The sequence below is a fragment of the Euleptes europaea genome, chromosome 8, assembly GCF_029931775.1.
Source record: "Euleptes europaea isolate rEulEur1 chromosome 8, rEulEur1.hap1, whole genome shotgun sequence".
NCBI lineage: Eukaryota > Metazoa > Chordata > Lepidosauria > Squamata > Sphaerodactylidae > Euleptes > Euleptes europaea.
Window position 1 is genome coordinate 4,262,959 of NC_079319.1, and position 21,954 is coordinate 4,284,912.

At 47.2% G+C, this 21,954-nt stretch overlaps 1 protein-coding gene across 1 annotated transcript in view; it reads right to left on the reverse strand.

The window, feature by feature from the left end:
- The window catches only part of LOC130481853 (adhesion G protein-coupled receptor B1-like), a 110,583-nt gene that overhangs the window by 36,020 nt on the left and 52,609 nt on the right, over window positions 1-21,954 (reverse strand). Inside the window, exons 2-5 of the mRNA XM_056854637.1 lie at window positions 19,263-19,421; window positions 7,859-7,966; window positions 1,941-2,105; window positions 165-329 (exon numbers count right to left, since the gene is read on the reverse strand). Of these exons, the coding sequence (XP_056710615.1) occupies window positions 165-329; window positions 1,941-2,105; window positions 7,859-7,966; window positions 19,263-19,421 (597 nt within the window). The remainder of the gene's footprint in view (window positions 1-164; window positions 330-1,940; window positions 2,106-7,858; window positions 7,967-19,262; window positions 19,422-21,954) is intronic.

The window sequence follows — 21,954 nt, forward strand, 5'->3', positions numbered from 1 at the left end:
GAAGATTTCCTTCCCCCCAAACCCAGCTGCTGCATAAAAAAGCATTTTAAGAACAAAATAGATTAGATTGTCAAATTTATTAAATACAGTAATTGACCAGAATAAGTGGAGGGGAATAGATTACCCACTGAGGAACCAGTGGGAAAGTTTTGTTGCCAACTTACCTGGGCAAAGGGCAATGTTGCAGAACTTGGTTTGCTTCTCGGGTCCTTCGCATGGATTGCCGCCAAACTGAGGGGGTTTGCAGGTCCGGGTGCGATCCCGGTACCCCCGCCCGCAGGTAGAAGAGCAGAGACTCCAAGGGGACCACTCATCCCACGTCCCATGGACTGAAACCAAAGGACAGAATGTCAACAGCCTTTCCAGACTAGAGCATAACTGTGTCCATCCTGCCTTCTCTTGAATGGGATGGGGCAGAGGGAGGGAAATAGTAAGGGTCTAACCATTATCATAACAGCCACCAGTTACAATAGGAACAAAACACTTATCTCCGTACTGACTGATGCAAAAGCAGTCTTGCCAACATCACTTCCTTCCTGCCATTAGACACACAGACACATAATCACCCAAACATACAGGTCTTACAGAATATTTGGAAAATATTCAGGGGCAGTTGTATTAGTTTTCTGAGACAAAGGGGTTGCTGAGGTTGGGGGACAAACCTGTCATATCAACATTGCAGAGTTAACGCATTGGAAGGTAATTAATTTCAAAGGGCTTCGACTGGAAGAACTCTGACAGGAACTGAACTACAAGCCTATCAAAATGTGGGCTCTCTATCCAGAGAACGTTATTACTTCTTGTATCAATCAATCAATTGATTGATTGATATTACTTCTTGTAAATTTGGAAGGTACCACCCCCTTATCTCTCCCTCTCTGGGTCAAACTATACACAACATTGGAGCTCCGTCAACGGCTCAAAAATCAGATGCATCATGGAGGGGGATAATTGGCTGCAGAACTGGGAAGGAAGGGGATGTACTCAGTCTGAATTACCATCCTGTTTGCTTTTACCCTGGTAAGAAAGAGACTGGCACCTCTAGAAATACCTGTCTACCCTCACAGCTGTTGAAAAAACACACTGGAAATTCCAAACTCCAGCATCGCAGGCAGCTTGATACAACATCAATGAAATTTGCTTTTCAGAATAAAAGATGACAGCCGAGATGAATTAGCCTTGTAAAAAAGCGTATGGCGGACGACTCCCAGGCATCAACTGTTCGCCCAAACATACGACTGGGTCATAAATAAACCTTCCTATTTATTTTTTACAGAATCATGCACATCTGGAAAGACACTGAGGGTCACCTACTCCCATTGTTTAGAGCTTATGCATGGAGATTTCACCAGGGCTGATCTCAAGAGAGATCGAAGAATTGGGTTATAAGAGCAATGGGAAGATCCAGAATTTACAAGGGCTTGGCCAGCGTAGTGCAGTGGTTACGAGCGGTGGTTTGGAACGGTGGATTCTGATCTGGAGAACCAGGTTTGACTCCCCACTCCTCCACATGAGTGGCAGAGGCTAATCTGGTGAACTGGATTTGTTTCCCTGCTCCTACACACAAAGCCATCTGGGTGGCCTTGGGCTAGTCACAATCTCTCAGCCTCACTCACCTCACAGGGTGCCTGTTGTGGGGAGGAGAAGGGAAGGTGACTGTAAGCCAGTTTGAGTCTCCCTTAAGTGGTAGAGAATGTCGGCATATAAAAACCAACTCTTCTTCTTCTTCTTGGCGCGAGGTCATCTCTATTGGACGGAAAACTCATGCATAAGTCCAAGGAACCACTGAGTCAGACCGGGAAAAGTACCCATGCATAAATGACCTTTGCTGCAGAATCCGGTTTACCTTTCATGCGGGGTTTTGAAAGGGAGGTAATGCACAGCGCCCACTGTTGTGGTGTTAGATGAGGGGGGGGACAGGGAGGGGGAGAGATCGTCACCTGGACAGACGGCGGAATTGTTGCACTGCCGCTGCTCCCGGAGGGGCCCACTGCATTGGGTGCTGTAGGAATACGAGACACAGAATCTGGTCCTGCTCTGCCAGCCCTCCCCGCAGGTGGTCGAACACACGCTCCAGGGGGACCACTCCTCAGCAGCCGGATCACCTGTCGGGGGTCAGAATGGACGGAGCTGCCTTACAACGGGTCAGCTGAGCCTCGTGAGCCTCGTCAACTCTGAGTGGCTCTCCAAAATCTCTGGCCCAGACCCCGGGGAAGCCCTGAGATCCTGGAACGCGGAGCTGGTGCGGAATTGAATCTGGGCTTTTCTGTGCGCCACTGCAGAGCATGGGTTTGGACGCTGAGTTGCCGCCTCTCCCCTGGGAGCTGAGAGAACTATCAATGGGACAGCCAGTGTGGTGTAGTGGTTAAGAGCAGTGGACACTAATCTGGAGAATCGGGTTTGATTCCCCCGTCTCCATATCAGCGGCATACTCTAATCTGGTGAAGCAGGCTTGATTCCCTGCTCCACCACATGAACAGCAGACTCTAATCTGGAGAACCAGATTTGATTCTCCACCCCTCCATATCAGTGGCGGACTCTAATCTGGATAACCGGGTTCGATTCCCCACCCCTCCATATCAGCGGCGTACTCTAATCTAGTGAACTAGGTTTGATTCCCCGCTCCTCCACATTAGCAGCAGACTCTGATCTGGAGAACCAGGTTTGTTTCCCCACTCTTCCACATGAAACCTGCTGGGTGACCTTGGGCCAGTCACAGTTCTTTCTGAACTCTCTCAGTCCCACCTACCTCACAAGGTGTCTATTGTAGGGAGGGGAAGGGAAGGCGATTGTAAGCAGCTTTGAAACTCCTTAAAAGGTAGAGAAAAGTGGGGTATAAAAACCAACTCTTCTTCTTCTTTAAAAACTGCATTGCCCTTTCGATGACTTTGATGTTTTTTTTCTTCAAACACACCCCCTTGGTCCGTGAACTGCATATTAAACTGAGAGGCTGGGCATTCATTCTGGACAAAATTAGATCTATACCTAATATGGTCCAAATTATATACCACTTAAATGCTAAAGACCTAAATTACGTACCACTTAAATGCTAAAGACCTAGGCATTACCAGCTGTGCAGTTCCTTTGGCCTGGTCTCAAAAATAATTAGCATGAAAGGTAGTCATTTCTTGCATTTATTATTCCATTCCTTCTCCAAGGAGCCGAGGGCAGCTTGCGTGACAAAGTAGCCTTCCTCCCATTTGGCCTTCACAACAAACCTGCAAGGGAGGTTAGCTTGGGAGAAGAGGGACTGACTTGCAGTTACTTCGGTCTCTCTGGTCTAATTCAATGCTGTGTCCATGATACCACGTTCTTTTCAGTCTCTGCAGCTCTGATCCCACAAAGATCCTATCTGGGAGTAAGTGTCATTGAAGGCAGTGGGATTTTCTATCGAGTAAACATGCATATAACATAAGAGCCCCGTGGAGCAGAGTGGTAAGCTGCAGTGCTGCAGTCAAATGCTCTGCTCACGACCTGAGTTCAATCCCGACAGAAGTCGGTTTCAGGTAGCCGGCTCAAGGTTGACTCAGCCTTCCATCCTTCCGAGGTCGGTAAAATTAGTACCCAGCTTGCTGGGGGTAAAGGGAAGACGACTGCGAAAGGCAATGGCCAACCATCCCGTAAACATAGTCTGCCTAGTAAACGTTGGGATGTGACGTCACCCCATGGATCAGGAATGACCCAGGGCTTGTCCAGGGACCTTTACCTTTAAACATGCATATATTTGTGTGGCAAATCTAAACAACAAACACGGTGAATGTAACAGAATTGTGGCAGCGGCAAAGAGTCTGCAAGAGCAATCCTGAACAGATCTACTCAGAAGAAAGTTATTTCCCCTCCCCCAAAAATGGGTCTTACTCCCAGGACAGCGTTCTTATAATTGCAGTCCGAGTTATGAATTGGGAAGCCACTGGTTCGAATCTCACTTTGTTCATCAACTCATTGAGGGCCAAACTAGATGTCACGGAGTCCTCGCGTCCGCCATGGGGGCACCACTACCATTTTAAAGAGATTTAAAAATGGCACCAGGGGACCCACAATGTGGCAGACTGAGGCGGTCTGGTTCCCTCCCCCGCACCTTTTCCAAGCCAAAATGCCCACGCCATTCAAATAGCAGTGGTGTCCCTATGGCAGACATGAGGATGCCATCACTTTTGGTTTGGCCCTGAGTGGCCTGAGGCAAGTAGTCCTTCCCTCACTCCCACATCAGCAATTTGGGAATCCAAAAGGCAACCAACCTTACAGGGTTGTTGTAAAAAAGATCAAGCGTGTGAAGCAGTTCTAAACTTTGAAGGAGCTGCATAAAAGGAAGGAGGCAAGAGCCATGTACACTAACCAGACCCCGTTGGAGGAAGGTTGGAATAAAAAAATATGTTAGATAGACGGACAGAACATTGTTCCACCCATCTGGTCTGCATAGCTGTATCCACCTAAGATTCTCATATTGTGGATTTTTCAAGACCATTAACTTCCTCATCACACTTAAATGATTCTGGAAAATAAATAGCTGCTGTGACTGTGGGCATGGTTTGTATCTGTGGGAGGGTATTAAACGGAAAATGTAAGGAAGTTAGCCATTCATTTAAGGTGTTTTTATATGCAAATAAAATTTACTGAATTTAAAAATATCTGTTCATATAAGTTAGGGGCCCATGAAGAATCATGGGAGGGATATGACATCCCCACCTAACCATATCACCCCCTCCTCAATTCTCTAATCTCTCAGGTGTAGAGCAGGTTAATATCCTCTATCTTCTTCCTTTTAACTGATTCTTAATGGTTCTCAACAGTCCGGAAACTGTTCTCTACATTCCCTCAACTGTTCTCAACAGCCCATCCATCCTGGAGCCTGCTCAGCCCTCATCAGGTTTTTTTAAAAAATCCTCCCCCCACCCCATTAGCTCATAAAAGTATAATTTCCACATATGGAAAGTCTCTCCAATAGGTCTGAAGCTCTCCCTTGCCTGTGGGTGGGCCCATAGTGGGTTTTCATCATCCAAACGGGGCTGGGCATTTTACAATTAGATATTGTGACAGTGGATGTCTATGTTTTGGATTTGAACGCTGCACATAGACACAAAATACACACAGAGATGACTAATAAGGACATCACAGATTCTCTATTCATTTCTTGGAATCCCACACAGAAAAAAATACTACACCCCAACTAGCAGGGAAGGCTGGCTATCATCTTAACAGGAATGGCATTATTCACAATATTGCACAAGACACTGGTAAGAAAAAAACACACCCAAATTGTGTCCTTCCACAAAGCAAACTATAACAAATATCTGGGAAATATGCAAACTGATAAAGCAATTAAAAAGCAATTGATCATTTTTTGTTATGGACAACATTATATATATATATATATATATATATATATATATATATATATATATATATATATATATATATATATATATATATATATATATTTTTTTTTCACCATGAATAGCTTTTCCCTCCCTTTGTATATTACAAAGGATTTACTTTCTTTAGTAACAGATAAAATTGTTCTTGTTTGAAGGGAAAACTGTGTGGAGGGAAGGGAAGAGATTATGTTAAATAGTAACTGGCCAAATTCAGTCTGTTATATCTCAATTCTCTAGTATACATCCAATTCAGCTTCTCACAATCAGTGTTGTTAAAAAGAGAGCCTCCATTTATTCTTCGCAAGCAAATACTTAAGAGAATGTGTATGATACCTTTACTCAAAAAATTCACAGCATTTAAGCTGATAAATAGCTCGACTTGCCATCCTCCAGGTGGGGCCTGGAGATCTCCCAGAATAACAACTGATCTCCAGACTACAGAGGTCAATTCCCCTGGAGAAAATGGCTGCTTTGGAGAATGGAGGAGCCCATCCTCCCCAGTCTGAGTAGGGTGAGGTTTGGGGAGAGGAGGGACTTCAATGACATAGAAACCAATTGCCAAAGCAGCCATTTTTTCCAGGTGAACTAGTCCCTATCAGCTGGAGATCAGTTGTAATAGCAGGAGATCTCTAGCTAGTACCTGGAGGTTGGCAACCCTACTGGCTGGAGAAGGGGCCAACAGGAAAACAGGTCCTGTCCATCTACTGCCACAGTTCCGATTCACACATTACATGTATTCATGTGAACTTCAGCAGATCACGAGAAGGAGGGCAGGAAGGGTTGCGTCAGTGTTTGGCTCTTGTGGCCCTTTCTTACATGCCCAGAGAAATGTCGATTGCCACTTGGGGGTCAGGAAGCAATTTTCCTCCAGGCCAGATTGGCCAGGGATGCTGGAGGGCTTTTTGCCCTCTTCTGGGCATGGTGTAGGGGTCACTGGGGTGTGGGGGGAGTTAGTTGTGAATTTCCTGCATTGTGCATGGGGTTGGACTACATGATTCTGGTGGTCCCTTCCCACTCTATGGTTCTGTGATTAGGTGTACACCTAAAGACACAATGGAAGAATGGGAGAGGGGAGTATATTTAGGCATGTAAGTACGAAGCAGGTATCAAAGAGGCAAGATTGGTGGTCACTCCCTCTCCAATATATATACACAGCCACAAATCCAGGTTTAGTGCCATGTAATGTGTGAAAAGGGTCCCATTCATAGACTCAGCCATACCATCGATCAGTCAGTAGAAAAGGATTCCTAATATCCTCATTTGCGTTTCCTCCAGGCTGACATCTGGGAGCAACTTGATCACTTCATAGGTTTTAGACATAATACAACTATATTGTATGACTGAGCAATGGAGCTGCATTCTGTAAGTAAGCGACCACATTGTTCTCAGCTCTTAGAAGCCTTCCATTGGCTGGTTCAAGTGTGCAAGAAAGCACCAAGAATCCACCTTACAGGCGAGCCTGGGGCGCTGGGTGCTAAAATACTGTACTTGGAGGTGAACTTTCTGAGTTTTAACTGCTTAAAACATCCCATTTCTACACAATTCTTGTACTTGAGATGTACTGGATTGTTTACACAAACCATCAGCTCCACAGCTACTGTGGGAATACCTGACACATTCTGGGGTATGCTTCAATGCATCTGTTTTGGTGCCAAGTGGACAAATGTCCCGTTTATGGATTATTTAGTAACTGAGATCTTTTGACTCATTGCATAGTAAATTTCAAGGGTCAATTTTCATCATCCCCCAGTGAGGCTGAAAATGAACCCTGGGAGGTTTGTGATCAGATCTTTCCTGCATCTTTAAAGCTGAACCACAGCTCTTTGGGGCCTTGATTTGTATCAGGGCCATTTTGGAAGGGGGGGAAGGGTATTAGCTCTTCCAACTCCCACTCAGGTTCACTAGCTCCTGCCAACCCACAATGTTATAGGCCTTTAAAGAAAAAAGATAAGCAAGAGGGGTAGCTTGTCTTAAGAAAGACAGGCTACCCCTCTTGCTTATATTTTTTCTTTAAAGGCCTATAACATTGTGAGTTGGCAGCAGCTAGTGAACCAGAGTGGGAGTTGGAAGAGCTAATACCCTTCCCCGCTTCCAAAATGGCCCTGATCCAAATCAAGGCCCCAAAGATTTCCCCCCTAAAAAACATAACAGATATCCATTTCTACTAGTCAAATCAAGGGGGATGGAAGGATGACCCTCCATTCCTACATAGCCCTAATCCAAATCTGTACTCCATTCAGTTGTAACTCATCTTTTCCCTTTTTTATTTTTAATGTTGGTAGATCAACAATCTCTGTCATGTCCAGTTTGACCCTGGCTGAACGAGATCTGAGCATATGCACTTCATACAATGGCTGTGATTCTTCCTTCATGTCCAGTTTGACCCTGGCTGAACGAGATCTGAGCATATGCACTTCATACAATGGCTGTGATTCTTCCTTCATGCCCCAGACAGAAAAAAAAGACACCAGATAACCTCTTACCTATTTGAGGCGCAGGGTACCCGTACTGCTGTAGTTCATCTGCATCATCCTTTTTTCGGTTATCTGTGGATCTCAGCGATTGGCTTCGGGAATTGTAGTGTGCGTTGGCTAAGGAGAAGAATGGGGGAGGGCAGGTGAATAAGGCAACCCTTTACTTTGCATGGTGTTGTTTTTGAACCAGAAAGCTGCATCCAAAATACAAAACAAAACATAGCAACAGAACAAGACGACGATTTGGCAATCCAGAGAATGCATATGACATGGCTTTCAGCAATATTCAGTGCTACACAGATCATTAAAAAAAAAACCCTAAAATTCCTTTGAAATGTGGTATTGAATGAGAGTTTTACGGATACCGTGGACTGCCAAAGAAACCAAATCAGTGGGTTCTAGATCAAATCAAGCCTGAACTGACCCTAGAAGCTGAAATGACTAAACTGAAGCTATTGTATTTTGGTCACATTATGAGAAGACAAGAGTCACTAAAGAATACAGTCATGCTAGGAAAAGTTGAGGGCAGCAGGAAAAGAGGAAGACCCAACAAGAGATGCGTTGACTCTACAAAGGAAGGCATGGCCTTCAATTTGCAAGATCTGAGCAAGGCTGTCAAAGATAGAACATTTTGGAGGACTTTGGGCGGAAACGCATGGTCACTTTATCCTCCTTTAATCCCTGTTTCAGCCAGGATTCAGCCAGGATCAAATGCATGCATTTTGCCTAATGTGCGTTCGATCCTGGCTAAAACAGGGATTAAAGGAGGATAAAGCAACTATGTGTTTTCGCCCTTTGATTCATAGGTTTGCCATGAGTTGGAAACGACTTGACGGCACTTAACACACACACACATAACATTTGAGGAACTCATAAGCCATTTGTGCAGGAGTATTTAGCTCCTGATGCCTGCTGGACTGCTTTGAGGCTTCCTTTGCATTAATTATGATTTTACAAACCTTTAGAAGTCACTTTGCTCCTGCCTTGTTCTTTCCCCGCAGTTCCAGGTTGCTGTTTTGTAATGAATTTAAATTCCGCTTCGAGGCAAGAGCGAGGCAAAACCCCAACATTTCCATGCTGTTTCTCTCCCCATGCCCACTCTGGCTTCTCCCTCCCATGTGTCTGTCCCTCCCGTCTAACCCCTTCCCTCAAAGTGAAGCACAAAAGAGGGAGTGAAACCTTCATGAAATATGCAGGAAGACACCAATCGAAGAGAGGCTGTAAGACAGCTCCTGGAAGGGAGCTGTTGAAGAAAGGAGGGGAGGAATGCCCACCTTTGCAAAAGCACACACATAGACAGGGAGCAGTCCCTTGAAGAGCTGACCCGCCCCTTCCAAGTAGAAGACGACAAAGAAGAGTTGGTTTTTATATGCCAACTTTCTCCACCACTTAAGGAAGACTCAAACCAGCTTACAATCACCTTCCCTTCCCCTCCCCACAACAGACACACTGTGAGGTGGGTGGGGTGAGAGAGTGTGACTGGCCCAAGGTCACCCAGTTGGCTTCATGTGGAGGAGTGGGGAATCAAACCCGGTTCTCCAGATCCGACTCCACTGCTCCAAACCACCGCTCTTAACCACTACACCACGCTGGCATTTTCAGGGGGAGGGACTCAGAAGCTCCCTGATTCACTGGGGATGCCTAATTAATCACAAGGTACTCCTGGAATTTCTTCAGGGGGAAGCCTTCATGTATATGATGTTTGATAATTCGGATCAGAAAACTGTGCAGCAAACCAAGCACAAACCTATCCTGCATAAATGACCTTAATCTCGGGCAGACTCCGCAGTGACGGCTGGGGCCAACCCCTGTCAGGGCCTCCCTAGGCGAACAGCCAGCTTTATCCAACTCAGACCCAAAGGGTGCCAATTCCTCTGCTACATACCAGCTGGTTCGCTGGGAGAGAGCGGGATACAAATAAAATGTATTATTGTTGTTGTTGTTGCTGCTGCTGCTGTTGTTAATTTCCTGGTGGACAGCTGCCCTAGAGAGGCACTTGGATCTAGACAGCTGTGGTGCATCAGCTCATAGAATCATAGAGTTGGAAGGTACCACCAGGGTCATCTAGTCCACCCCCCCTGCACAATGAAAAATTCCAAACTATCTCCCACACACACACCCAGTGACCCAAGCTCCATGCCCAGAAGATGCCCAAGATGCCCTCCCTCTCATCAGCTGCCTGAGGTCATAGAATCAGTATTGCTGACAGATGGCCATCTAGACTCTGCTTAAAATCCTCCAGGGAAGGAGAGCTCACCACCTCCCAAGGAAGCCTGTTCCACTGAGGAATCGCTCTGTTAGAAAATTCTTCCTAATGTCTAGACGGAAACTCTTTGGATTTAATTTCAACCCACTGGTTCTGGTCCGACTTTCTGTGGCCACAGAAAACAACTTGGCACCCTCCTCTCTATGACAGCCCTTCAAGTACTCTCTCAGTCTTCTCTGCAGGCTAAACATACCCAGCTTTTTCAAGCTTTCCCCATAGGACTTGGTCTCCAGACCCTTCACCATTGTTGTTGCCCTCCTCTGGACCCATTCCAGCTTGTCTACACCTTTCTCAAATTGTCTGCTCCCATGATGTCATAGGCTGGGGTCAAGGCTGATCGCCTCTGACCCAACTGGAAGTAGCATAGAGCTAGACAACTGGCGATCCTGTGCCCGTCATTGTCCTCAACAGCCTCTCTCTTCCAACGCACCGTTGATCCTCTCAACCACTGTCGTCGGTCCCCAGCCTGGAAAAAGCTATTTGAAATTCTATCCATCCATCAAATCTGTAGAGATTTTTGTTCACAGGCTGTCCAGGGGTGGCTTCTTGTTGTGGTTTCTGGCAAATCCCAGCACGTCAGCTCAGTGGGCAGCGAGTCCCATCTGCTTTTCCGTGCTCGGCTCTCGGGCATCACCTGACAAGACGCTACTAGCGACAGGGTCCTAGTTCATAATGAGTTCTGTGATTGCTTTCCACTCCCCTGCTGACATTCTGGGGCTCAGCTGCTACGCCTCTTGCACACTAAAACCGAGCGGGGCAAAAGTTCTGACTTTTTAGAGGCCTCATTCTGACCAAAGAAAACACCTCACCTTTCCTCCTGAGGTTACCCAACGACCCAAGGAATCAGCTCAGACTCCACTGACCAATGAAGATCCTTTCAGAGGGTAGACATGTTGGTCTGTAGCAGACCTGCTAGATTCAAGCCCAGTAGCACCTTAGAGACCAACAAGATTTGGGGGGCATAAGTTCTTGGGGCGTGCAGAGGACCCCAGGTTCAATTCCCAGCATCTCAAGCTAAAAAAGATCAGGCAGTAGGTGATGTGCAAGACCTCAGCCTGAGACCCTGGAGAGCAGCTGCCAGTCAGAGTAGGCAAGACTGACCCTGATGGACCAACGGTCTGATTCAGCATAAGTCATCTTCATGTCATGTGTGTGACTCTCAAAAGCTTAAAGGTAAAGGTAGTCCCCTGTGCAAGCACCAGGTCATTACTGACCCATGGGGTGACGTTACATCTCGACGTTTCCTAGGCAGATTTTGTTTATGGGGTGGTTTGCCATTGCCTTCCCCAGTCATCTACACTTTACCCCCAGAAAGCTGGGTACTCGTTTGACCGACCTCGGAAGGATGGAAGGCTGAGTCGACCTTGAGCCGGCTACCTGAAACCGACTTCCGTCAGGATCGAACTCAGCAGAGCTTTTGACTGAGGTACCGTAGCTTACCACTCTGCGCCACGAATACCCTGAAAACCGCAGGTGCAGTTGTGATTCTCACAAACGGACAATATTTATGACAGCTCGGAGGTAGCACTAGCTGTGAGAATCCTGTGAATGTCAGAACCAACATACAGATTTTGCAGTTGTTCCCTGAAAGACGGACAACGGAGCCCCGATCTTTGATTTGTGGAAATCCAGAGTCGCTCTGGATGCCCGCCATCGCAATGGCAGGGAAGACACATGGCTTTGGAATTGGGAGTGAGAAGTCTCTGGCATGCCACACCTGATCTGAAATGCCAGACGTTGCTTTTTCCAGCCGGCGCGGCGTCCTTTCAGCCAGCTCCCTCGATGGTGTCACTTTCAAAGGATAAACAGAGGCTGACGGCAATACGCGCAGCAGTTCCGCGGCACGCTGTTACACGAAACCCTCGAGCACTGGCAGAACGGGCCGCTGTGCCAGGAAGCACGTGGCCATCTCTTTGCCTTCAGCTTGGATTTATTTATTTATTCACGTGGAGAAAAGAAAGAGCTGGCGTTCTCTCCGATGCAAAACGGCTGGCAATCAGCGTCAAACCAACCTCAGAGCCTTTCCCCCTTCCGTCACTCAGGAACTCACTTGAATGCACATGAAACTGCCTTATAGTGAATCAGACCATCGGTGCATCAAGGTCAGGATTGTCTACTCAGACTGGCAGCAACTCTCCAGGGTCTCAGGCAGCGGTCTTTCACATCATCTACTACCTGGTCTTTTAAACTGGAGATGCGGTGGATTGAACATGGGACCTTCTGCATGCCAAGCCGATGCTCTGCCACTGAGCTACGGCCCTTCCCCAAAGAGAGTTTCACTGCTCTCCTGTTATACAGTGTGCCCCCCAAAGTCATCTTCTTACGACAAGTGTCAAGGAGTTTCACCTGCTGTGTTAACCTGAAAGATGTGTTTCAAATATTCAGATTTTGTTAAAAATAAATACAAAAAATATGTACAAGATGTAGTGAAGCCCTTAGTAGAAAGCCAGCATGGTGTAGTGGTTAAGAGTGGCAGACTTTAATCTGGAGAACCAGGTTTGATTCCCCACTCCTCCACAGGAGCGGCAGAGGCTAATCTGGTGAATAGGGTTGGTTTCCCCACTCCTACGCATGAAGCCAGCTGGGTGACCTTGGGCTAGTCACACTCTCTCAGCCCCACCCACCTCACAGGGCGTCTGTTGTGGGGAGGGGAAGGTGGTTTGATTGGTTTGATTCTCCCTTAAGCGGTAGAGAAAGTTGGCATATAAAAACCAACTCTTCTTCTTCTCCTCCTTTTCCTCCTCCTCCTCCTCCTCGCACTTTTTGAATTCTGACCCACCTGGTGGGCACATCCACAAAATGGCTGACACCATGGGAGGTGGAACCAGACGCACAGATAGAGAAAGTCCACGTTCAGGGGAAAAGAGGGGTGATTTAAAATATCCACTGAGAAAGAGGAGTGAGACAGAGAATGACACCAATACGGTGGCAGCAGCTGCTGCCAAAGCAATGTTGTTTGTTTTCTGCAGAGCCGATCAGGTTCCCAATGGCCTTGCAGAAACCATGTTGAGCAGGAGCCCCTCCTGGTTCCACCCAATCTCTGAAAACACTTGCCAGGCATCCAGTGAGGTGTTGGTGGGCGCCTTGGTGCTCATAGGCACCATGTTGGGGACTTCTGTACTAGGGAGCTGCTTTTTCGGAAGATGCTAGTATTTGGGACATGAAAAAAAATAACAAGTATTTGTCTGACTCATAATTAATTTAGCCTCCATTGTGAAGCCTCAATTAATTATGAATAGTTCCTGGCTGATCAATGTCACTGGAATGTCAAAGACTTCTTCTAAATATCGAGAGCCAGCGTGGTGTAGTGGTAAAGAGCGGTGGTTTGGAGCGGTGGACTCTGATCTGGAGAACCGGGTTTGATTCCCCACTCCTCCGCATGAGCGGCGGAGGCTAATCTGGTGAACTGGATTTGTTTCCCCACTCCTCCACATGAAGCCAGCTGGGTGACCTTGGGCTAGTCACACTCTCTTAGCCCCACCCACCTCACAGGGTGTCTGTTGTGGGGAGGGGAAGGTGATTGTAAACTGGTTTGATTCTCCCTTAAGTGGTAGAGAAAGTTGGCATATAAAAACCAGCTCTTCTTCATCATCATCATCATCTTCTTCTTCTTCTTCTTTGTCATCATCTTCTTCTAAATATATATAAATCCTTTGGTAGGGCATGTTCTCAGAGTCCCCAGAAGCAGTTCCTGCGAACCCCTGGTTCACCTGACCGGGTACATCTATTCAGCTCTGTCAAATGTTGGGCCGACGATAAAAGCCACGTTCCTCTAGTGAGATGTGCTTTGCCTGTGAAATTGCTACCTTGGTCCCAATCCAATAGATGGCAAAGGTCTCCTTGTCTGAATTAGTACGGAAGAGGCCGCCAGGGTTTTTTTGCCTCTAGCAAGCAATAAACAGAAATTACATCAAACGCTAGGTCTGACAGATCACCTTTTACAAACTGGCTGCATCCAGAGAAAAGAAACCAGATGGGAAAAGGGGGTGGGGGAGAGAGGAGACACTGTTAAAACTAGAAGTAATTCTGTTCTCCATCTGCAATAAACAGTAATTCCAGCAGCCTTGGGGCAGCTGACTTTTTTGCCTTTGAAAATGTGTGAAACCTTACATTTGTATGCAGTGATGAAAGCATCCATCAGCTTTCCTGTTCCCTTGTCACCGGGCCTTGGTGCAAATTTCACCAGGCCTGTGATTGTGTCAGTGGCTTATTTAGTTAGTCTATTACAGGGACCCCTAACTTTTTTGAAACCCCCCCACTGGACTCGAATGTAAGTCCTCTCCTGCACACCAATGCAGCTACCTTCTGAAATCACAGGAAACACAGCTGGTTACTAAAGGTCATCAGAAGAAGAAGAAGAAGAACAAGAACAAGAAGAACAAGAAGAGTTGGTTTTTCTATGCTGACTTTCTCTACCACTTAAGGAAGAATCAAATCGGCTTACAATCCCCTTACCTTCCCCTACCCACAACAGACACCCTGTGAGGTAGGTGGGGCTGAGCGAGTTCTGAGAGAACTGTGACTAGCCCAAGGTCTGCCAGATGGCTTCATGTGTAGGAGTGGGGAAACCAACCCGGTTCACCAGATTAGCATCTGCCGCTCATGGGGAGGAGTCGGGAATCAAACCTGGTTCTCCAGATTAGAGTCCAGCGCTCCAAACCACCACTCTTAACCACTACACCACGCTGGCTTCAGAAGTTCAGAATGGTGTTCAGAATGACAAAATGATTTTAACCACATGAAGATTGCAAACAATGTGTAAAATCGATTTAGGCCTTTTGAGAGCCATCAGGTGCATGCACATTGACTCTAGGGAAGCTAGTGGGTCAAATTTAGCACAGGGGTCTAACCATGATTGTGTGGGTGTAAAGTCCCACCTGGTCACGTTCAACTCATGGTGAGCCCATAGGGTTTTCAAGGCAAGAGACAAACAGAGATGGTTTGCCATTGCCTGGCTCTGCATAGCAACCCTGGACTTCCTTGGTGGTCTCCCATCCAAGTACTAACCAGGGCCCACCCTGCTTAGCTTCCAAGATTTGAAAAGATGGGGCTAGCCTGGGCCAATCAGGTCAGGGCTTTTCCATGATTACTCTAAAGCAAAAGAGAGACCCGTCCGTGAAGCTAGGCCGTCACAGACCCATCTAGTTTGCACGCTGATGCGGCGCCAATTGGACAAGGACAGCAGAGATAAAACTCCTGGCGCGCGTTCAAGGCACCTTCCAGACAAATGAGTCGCTGGGAACGAGAAGATGAAAGCCTAATGCAGTGGAAACGTTCTCTGTAAAGGTTCCAGAGACAAAATGATTTTTAACTACATGGAGATTCTGAACAATGTGTAAAAATTGATTTAGGCCTTTCGAGAGGCATCAGGTTCTGAACACGGGCCTTCGCATCGCTCCTTTGATGGGCGGTTCACTTTTCCCTGGACGCTGTTGTCGAACGTGCGGACCTTTTGTTTCTCAAAATATCTGTCTCGTCAGAAGGCCTAATGTGATGCATTAAATTGCAAAGGGGAGGGGGGGTTGAGCATGAATTACAACTGATCTTCAGGCTACAGAGGTGCATACACATGAAGCAGCCGGCTTACAATCACCTTCCCTTCCCCTTCCCACAACAGACACCCTGTAAGGTGTGTGTGGCTGAGAGAGCTCTAAGAGAACTGTGACTAGCCCAAGGTCACCCAGCTGGCCCGTCAAGGTCAGAATTGTCGACTCAGACTTGCAGCAGTTCTCCAGGGCCCTCAGGCTGAGGTCTTTCACATCACCTACTGCTTGGTCCCTTTAACTGGAGATGTCAGGGATTGAACCTGGGACCTTCTGCATGCCAAGCAGATGCTCTACCACTGATTCACGGCCCCTCCCCTTGAATCAAGGGTATAATTGCCGACAAAGAGACTCCCTTATCCATCACTTGCTACTTAATCTGTAAGCAGTGTCAGAAAGGTGACGGACAAGGAAGGGTGACACACGGCTCAATCCTATGGGTTGTTATTCTATTCCAAGTCACACATGGCAGCCACTGTGGTATTGTGGTAAGAGTGTCACACTATACTCTGAGAGACCCAGGTTCAAATCCCTACTCGGTCATGGAGTAGACAAGACTGACCTTGATGGACCCATGGTCCGACTCAGTGTAAAGCAGCTTCATGTGTTAATCTGAATTGCTGACACCACCTTTCACCTGGTGAGCAATTTCCGTATGGATCTGAAGAGTGTAGTGGTTAAAAGTGTGGTGTAGTGGTTAAGAGCGATGGTTTGGAGCGACGGACTCTGATCTGGAGAACTGAACCGGGTTTGATTCCCCACCCCTCCACATGAGCGGTGGAGGCTATTCTGGTGAACTGGATTTGTTCCTCCACTCCTGCACACGAAGCCAGCTGGGTGACCTTGGGCTAGTCATACGATCTCAGCCTCACCTACCTTATAGGGTGTCTATTGTGGGGAGAGGAAGGGAAGGACGGACAGACAAGTTTTTATTGCGGCATTGCCATTCTAAAAAGCTTAGTAAAACGAGGAAGGGAAGGTGATTGTAAGCCGGTTTGATTCTTCCTTAAGTGGTAGAGAAAGTCAGCATATAAAAACCAACTCCTCCTCTTCCTCCTTCTCCTTCTGGCAAATCGATCTTCCCTGCATAGTGACAATTCTGCTCAGCCAAACCTTCATTCTTGGATGTCTCCTCTTTTCCAGAGGTGTTGGACCCAATGAAGACATCCCCTTTCTCAACAGTGGTTCCTACACTATGGAAAGGCCTACCAGAAGAGGTGTACAGTGTGTCTTTTCAGATTACGTTCTGCGAACGCAGTGCGGCCATTTCATTCCAGTGTACATTCGTGGACTGAATGTTGATTGCTACGGCTTCTGCGCTTGATTGTCTTGATACAGCGAATCTTCTGATTCTTTACAACCTGGCATGTTACTCGTGGGCAACCAGATGTGTGTAGCTTGGGCTGAGCTTTAGTGTGATGTTATATTCATGTATTTCGTTGTGATGTTTTATTGATCGGTGGAAATTGCTCCAGGCTCAGATGCACAGCTTAAAATGGGATAGACATCTTTCCAAAGGAATAAAAAATCTAGACAAAAAAGTCTGAGGAATTGTGGGAGAAGCAAAATAGAGTTCCACTCAAATTCACCCCCCTCCCTCCAAAGAAGCAGATTCTACACACCCCTAGCCCTGACGGATGTGAGAATGGAGGGTTTGTGGGCTGTATTTTTTAAGGATGCTAGAAAATGCTAAAATGCCTTACAGACTAACAACTGTATAGCACCACACAGTCTGGTGATCTGAAGCCCACTTCATCAAATGCATGAAGTGTTACCTGTAACTGGCAGATAGATATACACATAGGAATCAACAGGAAAACTAGGTGGGTTTGTTACAAAATGAGAGAGAGAAATCAATTAAAGGAACAGATGTGTTTCATTATGATGAACAGCACATGAAAACAACATCCAGTCAGGTGAATACATGATCCAGTCCAGCCTGTGGCCACTACAGCTGTCAGGATCCATGCACAACCCTCGCCCTGCTTGAAGGCCGAGTATTTACGATGGCACTTTCCCACTTGGAACTCTTCGGAGCAGCTCCCAAACACAACTTTGCAAAACCCCATGAACAATCCCAGATTAAACTCTGACGAATAACTGAGGGAAATGTCTGTGCCAGGCTTAGGAGGCAATGCAGCGGCGCTGCCTCCTAAGGAGGTTTTGGCACTGCCGAAACCTCCGCCCAGCACCCAAAATCCGTGCAACCCACATAGGTGCTGAATCTCAACAACAACAACAAAGGGGGCATTCCCGAGCCGTAACAGCTTAGGAGAATGCCTCCTGAAATGCCACCATGGCTCTGTTGGTGTCTTGGCTTGGCATTGCCGCGGCAGCGGCCAGCAACCGGGCCCTCATGCTGGCATTAGGGCCACAAGGGAACGGCAGGCAAAGATTTTGATTTTGAAGGGACCAAAGGGCTTCTTAGAGATGCATTACAAAGAGAAATGACAAAGGTGCACAGCTACCAGGAATCAAAATGGGATCCATGCACAGAATTATGCCAGTATGACAATACAATCAACTCAAGGAGCTCTTGTATATATTTACAACTTATTGTGAGAACGTATCTGGGCCACTTCCTAAGAAAGGGCATGCAACAACCAGTTCTTGGGCTGCAGGATCCTTATGGATCAACAGGTCAATTATCAGTAATGTTAAACTGGTTAACCTATGGGCCCTTGCGCTGGCGCTGGCCTTTTCCCACCTCCAGAGGCCTTTTGTCCTGGCCACCAGCGTGGCTCAGGAATGCGCGGTAAGAATACTTTAAGGTATCTGAAGAAGCTCACGAAAGCTCATACCCTGCCAGAAATTTTGTTAGTCTTTAAGGTGCTACTGGACTCTTGCTCTTTTCTACGGATAACTCTAAAGATGCAAACCAGAAGGTGTAAAAGGGGGGATTAACAGTGGATAAGACAAGACAAACCAAGGCCAGACAGAAGCAGCAGAGAGCCATTTGAATGGAACAAACCAGGGAAACAGCAAACCCGGAACTGAACTGTGAAAAGTCCCAGTGAGCCAAACAGGCTTCACTTGAGACCTAAATAGGGTTGCCTGCTCTGGATTGAGAAATACGTGGAGATTTGGGGGGTGGAGCCTCAGGAAGGTGGGGTTGAGAGAGGGGAGGGACTTCAATGTCATAGAGTCCAACTGCCCAAGCGCCCATTTTCTCCAGGGGAACTCATCGCTGTCGCCTGGAGATGCATGGTATGGAGAGAGTGGACAGGGAGAAGCTTTTCTCCTTCTCCCATAATACCAGAACTTCAGCTTCATCTGATCAAGCTGGAAGGTGAGAGATACAAAACTGATAAAAGGAAGTATTTCTTCACACAATGCATAGTTAAATTGTGGTACTCGCCGCCCCCAGGCTGTGGTGACGGCTGCCAACTCCTTAAGAAGGGAGTGGACATGTTCATGGAGGAGAGGGCTATTCGTGGCATTACAGGTTTGTCTGGAAGGGTATTCTACACATGGGGGGGGCATCACAATTATCTGTAATAAATGCTCCTCAGAAAGATCTCTTTGCAGGGAGGTATCAAGAACACCGCTGTTCAAGGTTCTCCCTTCGGCAGCACAGCGGGTCGGCTGGGAACCGGCTACTTACGATTGCAGGCTTTCCTGTTACAAAGCCTGCCTTCTTCTACGACCCCTTCACAGATGAGGCTGTCATCGGGGAGAGGCTGGCAGGTGCGGGTGCGGGTCTGGAGGCCTCCCCCACAGTCCCTGGTGCATTCTCCCCAGGCTGACCAAGGGTTCCAACCACCTAAGAAAGAGCCGGGAGGAGACAAAAATGCAAAACATCAGCCTTGGCACTTCGAAGGAAGGGTGGAAGAAAAGGTCAGTGGTTGCCACCTGGAACAGAACTCCCACTTCCAGGCATGCTAGACCTCCAGAAGTCAGTTGCAGCCAACCTGTGGCTTCTCCGTAGGGGTTTCAAGTCAAGAGAAGAACAGAGGTGGTTGGCCATTGCCTTCCTCTGCATAGCAACCCTGGACTTCCTTGGAGGTCTCCCATCTAAATACTGACCAAGGGCGATTCTGCTTAGCTTCTGATATCTGATGAGATCAAGCTAGCCTGGGCCATCCAGGGCAGGCCAGACATACAGAGGTAGTTGGCCATTGCCTGCCTCTGCATAGTGACCCTGGACTTCCTTGGTGGTCTCCCATCTAAGCACCAACCATGGCTGACCCTCCTTAGCTTCCAAGATTTGATGAAATCAGGCCAGCCTGGGTCATCCAAGTCATAGCACAGAAGAACAGAGGTGGTTTGCTATTGCCATCCTCTGCATCAAGACCCTGGACTTCCTTGGTGGTCTCCCATTCAAATAATAACCAGGGCCAATCCTGCTTAAATGATACTAGCCTGGGGCTATCCAGGTAAGGGCAAAAGACATACAGAAGGGGTTTGCCATTGCCTGCCTCTGCGTAGCAACCCTGGACTTCCTTGGTGGTCTCCCATCCAAGTAGTAACCAGAGCGGACCCTGTTTAACTTCCGAGATCTGAAGAGATCCTGGGCCATCCAAGTCAGGGCTTCCTATTAAATAGGAAGATGCAAAACTCATTCCTCGGATGTTTTCATTCTAAATGTATCCTGTGTTTCATTTCAGATAAAATCCCTCCATAACCCAAATACTGATGGGCTTTTCTTGACAACCCAAAGAGGACGCAGGTCATGGGACAGCATCAGCTGACAGATGCTTTCTGCATGCCTGACACTATAAAACCTTGTTCATAGGGCCAGCCCCTGTAGGCTGCATGGCCTGTATATTTATTTAAAACATGCCTATGTCACCTCGTCAGAGACCCACTTGAGACAGCTTAAAACATAAAAGGTGAAATTACAGAACATAAAATCACAGAAATTAATAACCATTCCAACTAGACATTAAAACCCAGAAGCATAAAGGACATAAAAGCCAAGAAATATAAAAAGCACATAAAAGCCCAGAAGCATAAAACATTCAGCAATCTAAGTTTTCCTCGTAACAGGCCTCAGACTAGAAGCAGATTAAAAAAACAATTTAAAAAGATCAAACCCACACACACACGGGCACACATGAAGCTGCCTTATACCGAATCGAACCCTTGGTCCATCAAGGTCCGTATTATCTACTCAGACCGGCAGCAGCTCTTCAGGGTGTTAGGCAGAGGTCTTTCACATCACCTACTGCCAGGTCCTTTTTAACTGGAGATGCTGAGGATCGAACCAGGTACCTTCTGCATGCCAAACAGATGCTCTTCCCCTGAGCCACGGCCCCTCCTCAATGTGAACAGGAAGCTGCCGTATACTGGGTCAGACCCTTGGTCCATCAAGGTCATTATTGTCTGCTCAGACTGGCAGCAGCTCTCCAGGGTCTCAGGCAGAGGTCTTTCACATCACCTACTACCTGGCTCTTTTGACTGGATATGCCAGAGATTGAACCTGGGACCTTCCGCATGCCAAGCAGATGCTCTGCCCCTGAACCACAGCCCCTCTCCTATAATACATGAACGCATGAAGCTGGGTCAGACCATCAGTTCATCAAGGTCAGAACTGTCTGCTCAGACTGGCAGCAGCTCTCCAGGGTCTCAGTCAGAGAATGGTCTTCCACATCACGTACTCCCTAATCTTTTTGTAAAAAGTAGAGGCTCAAGAGGGAGGGCATTCCAAAGGCAAGGGGTCACCACAGAAAATGCACTGCTTCTAGTTACCACCCACCTCTCCTCTGAAGGTGGAACCTCAGAGAGCAGGGCTTGATAGGTAGAACTTAACTAGCGGGCAGGATAGTAGGGGATGAGATGGTCCTTGCCTGGGGAGGGGGCAATCCAGGGCAAAAAACTGGACCAAAATAACATCATTACTTAACAAGCCCTGTGTCTGGACACTGCCCTCCTTACCTGTACAGGTGGGGGCATGATAGATACATGATAGAGGTCTATAAAATGATGCATGGTATGGAGAGAGTGGACAGGGAGAGGTTTTTCTCCCTCTCTCATAATACCAGAATGCAGGGTCATCTGCTGAAGCTAGAGGTGAGAGATTCAAAACAGATAAAAGGAAGTATAGAAACATAGAGTTGGAAGGGACCACCAGGGTCATCTAGTCCAACCCCCTGCACAATGCAGGAAATTCACAACTACCCCACACACCCCCAGTGACCCCAATTCCATGGCCAGAAGATGGCCAAGATGTTCTCCCTGTCATGATCTGCCTAAGGTCATAGAATCAGCATTGCTGACATATGACCATCTAGCCTCTTCTTAAAAACCTCCAGGGAAGGAGAGCTCACCACCTCCCGAGGAAGCCGGATGTGGTG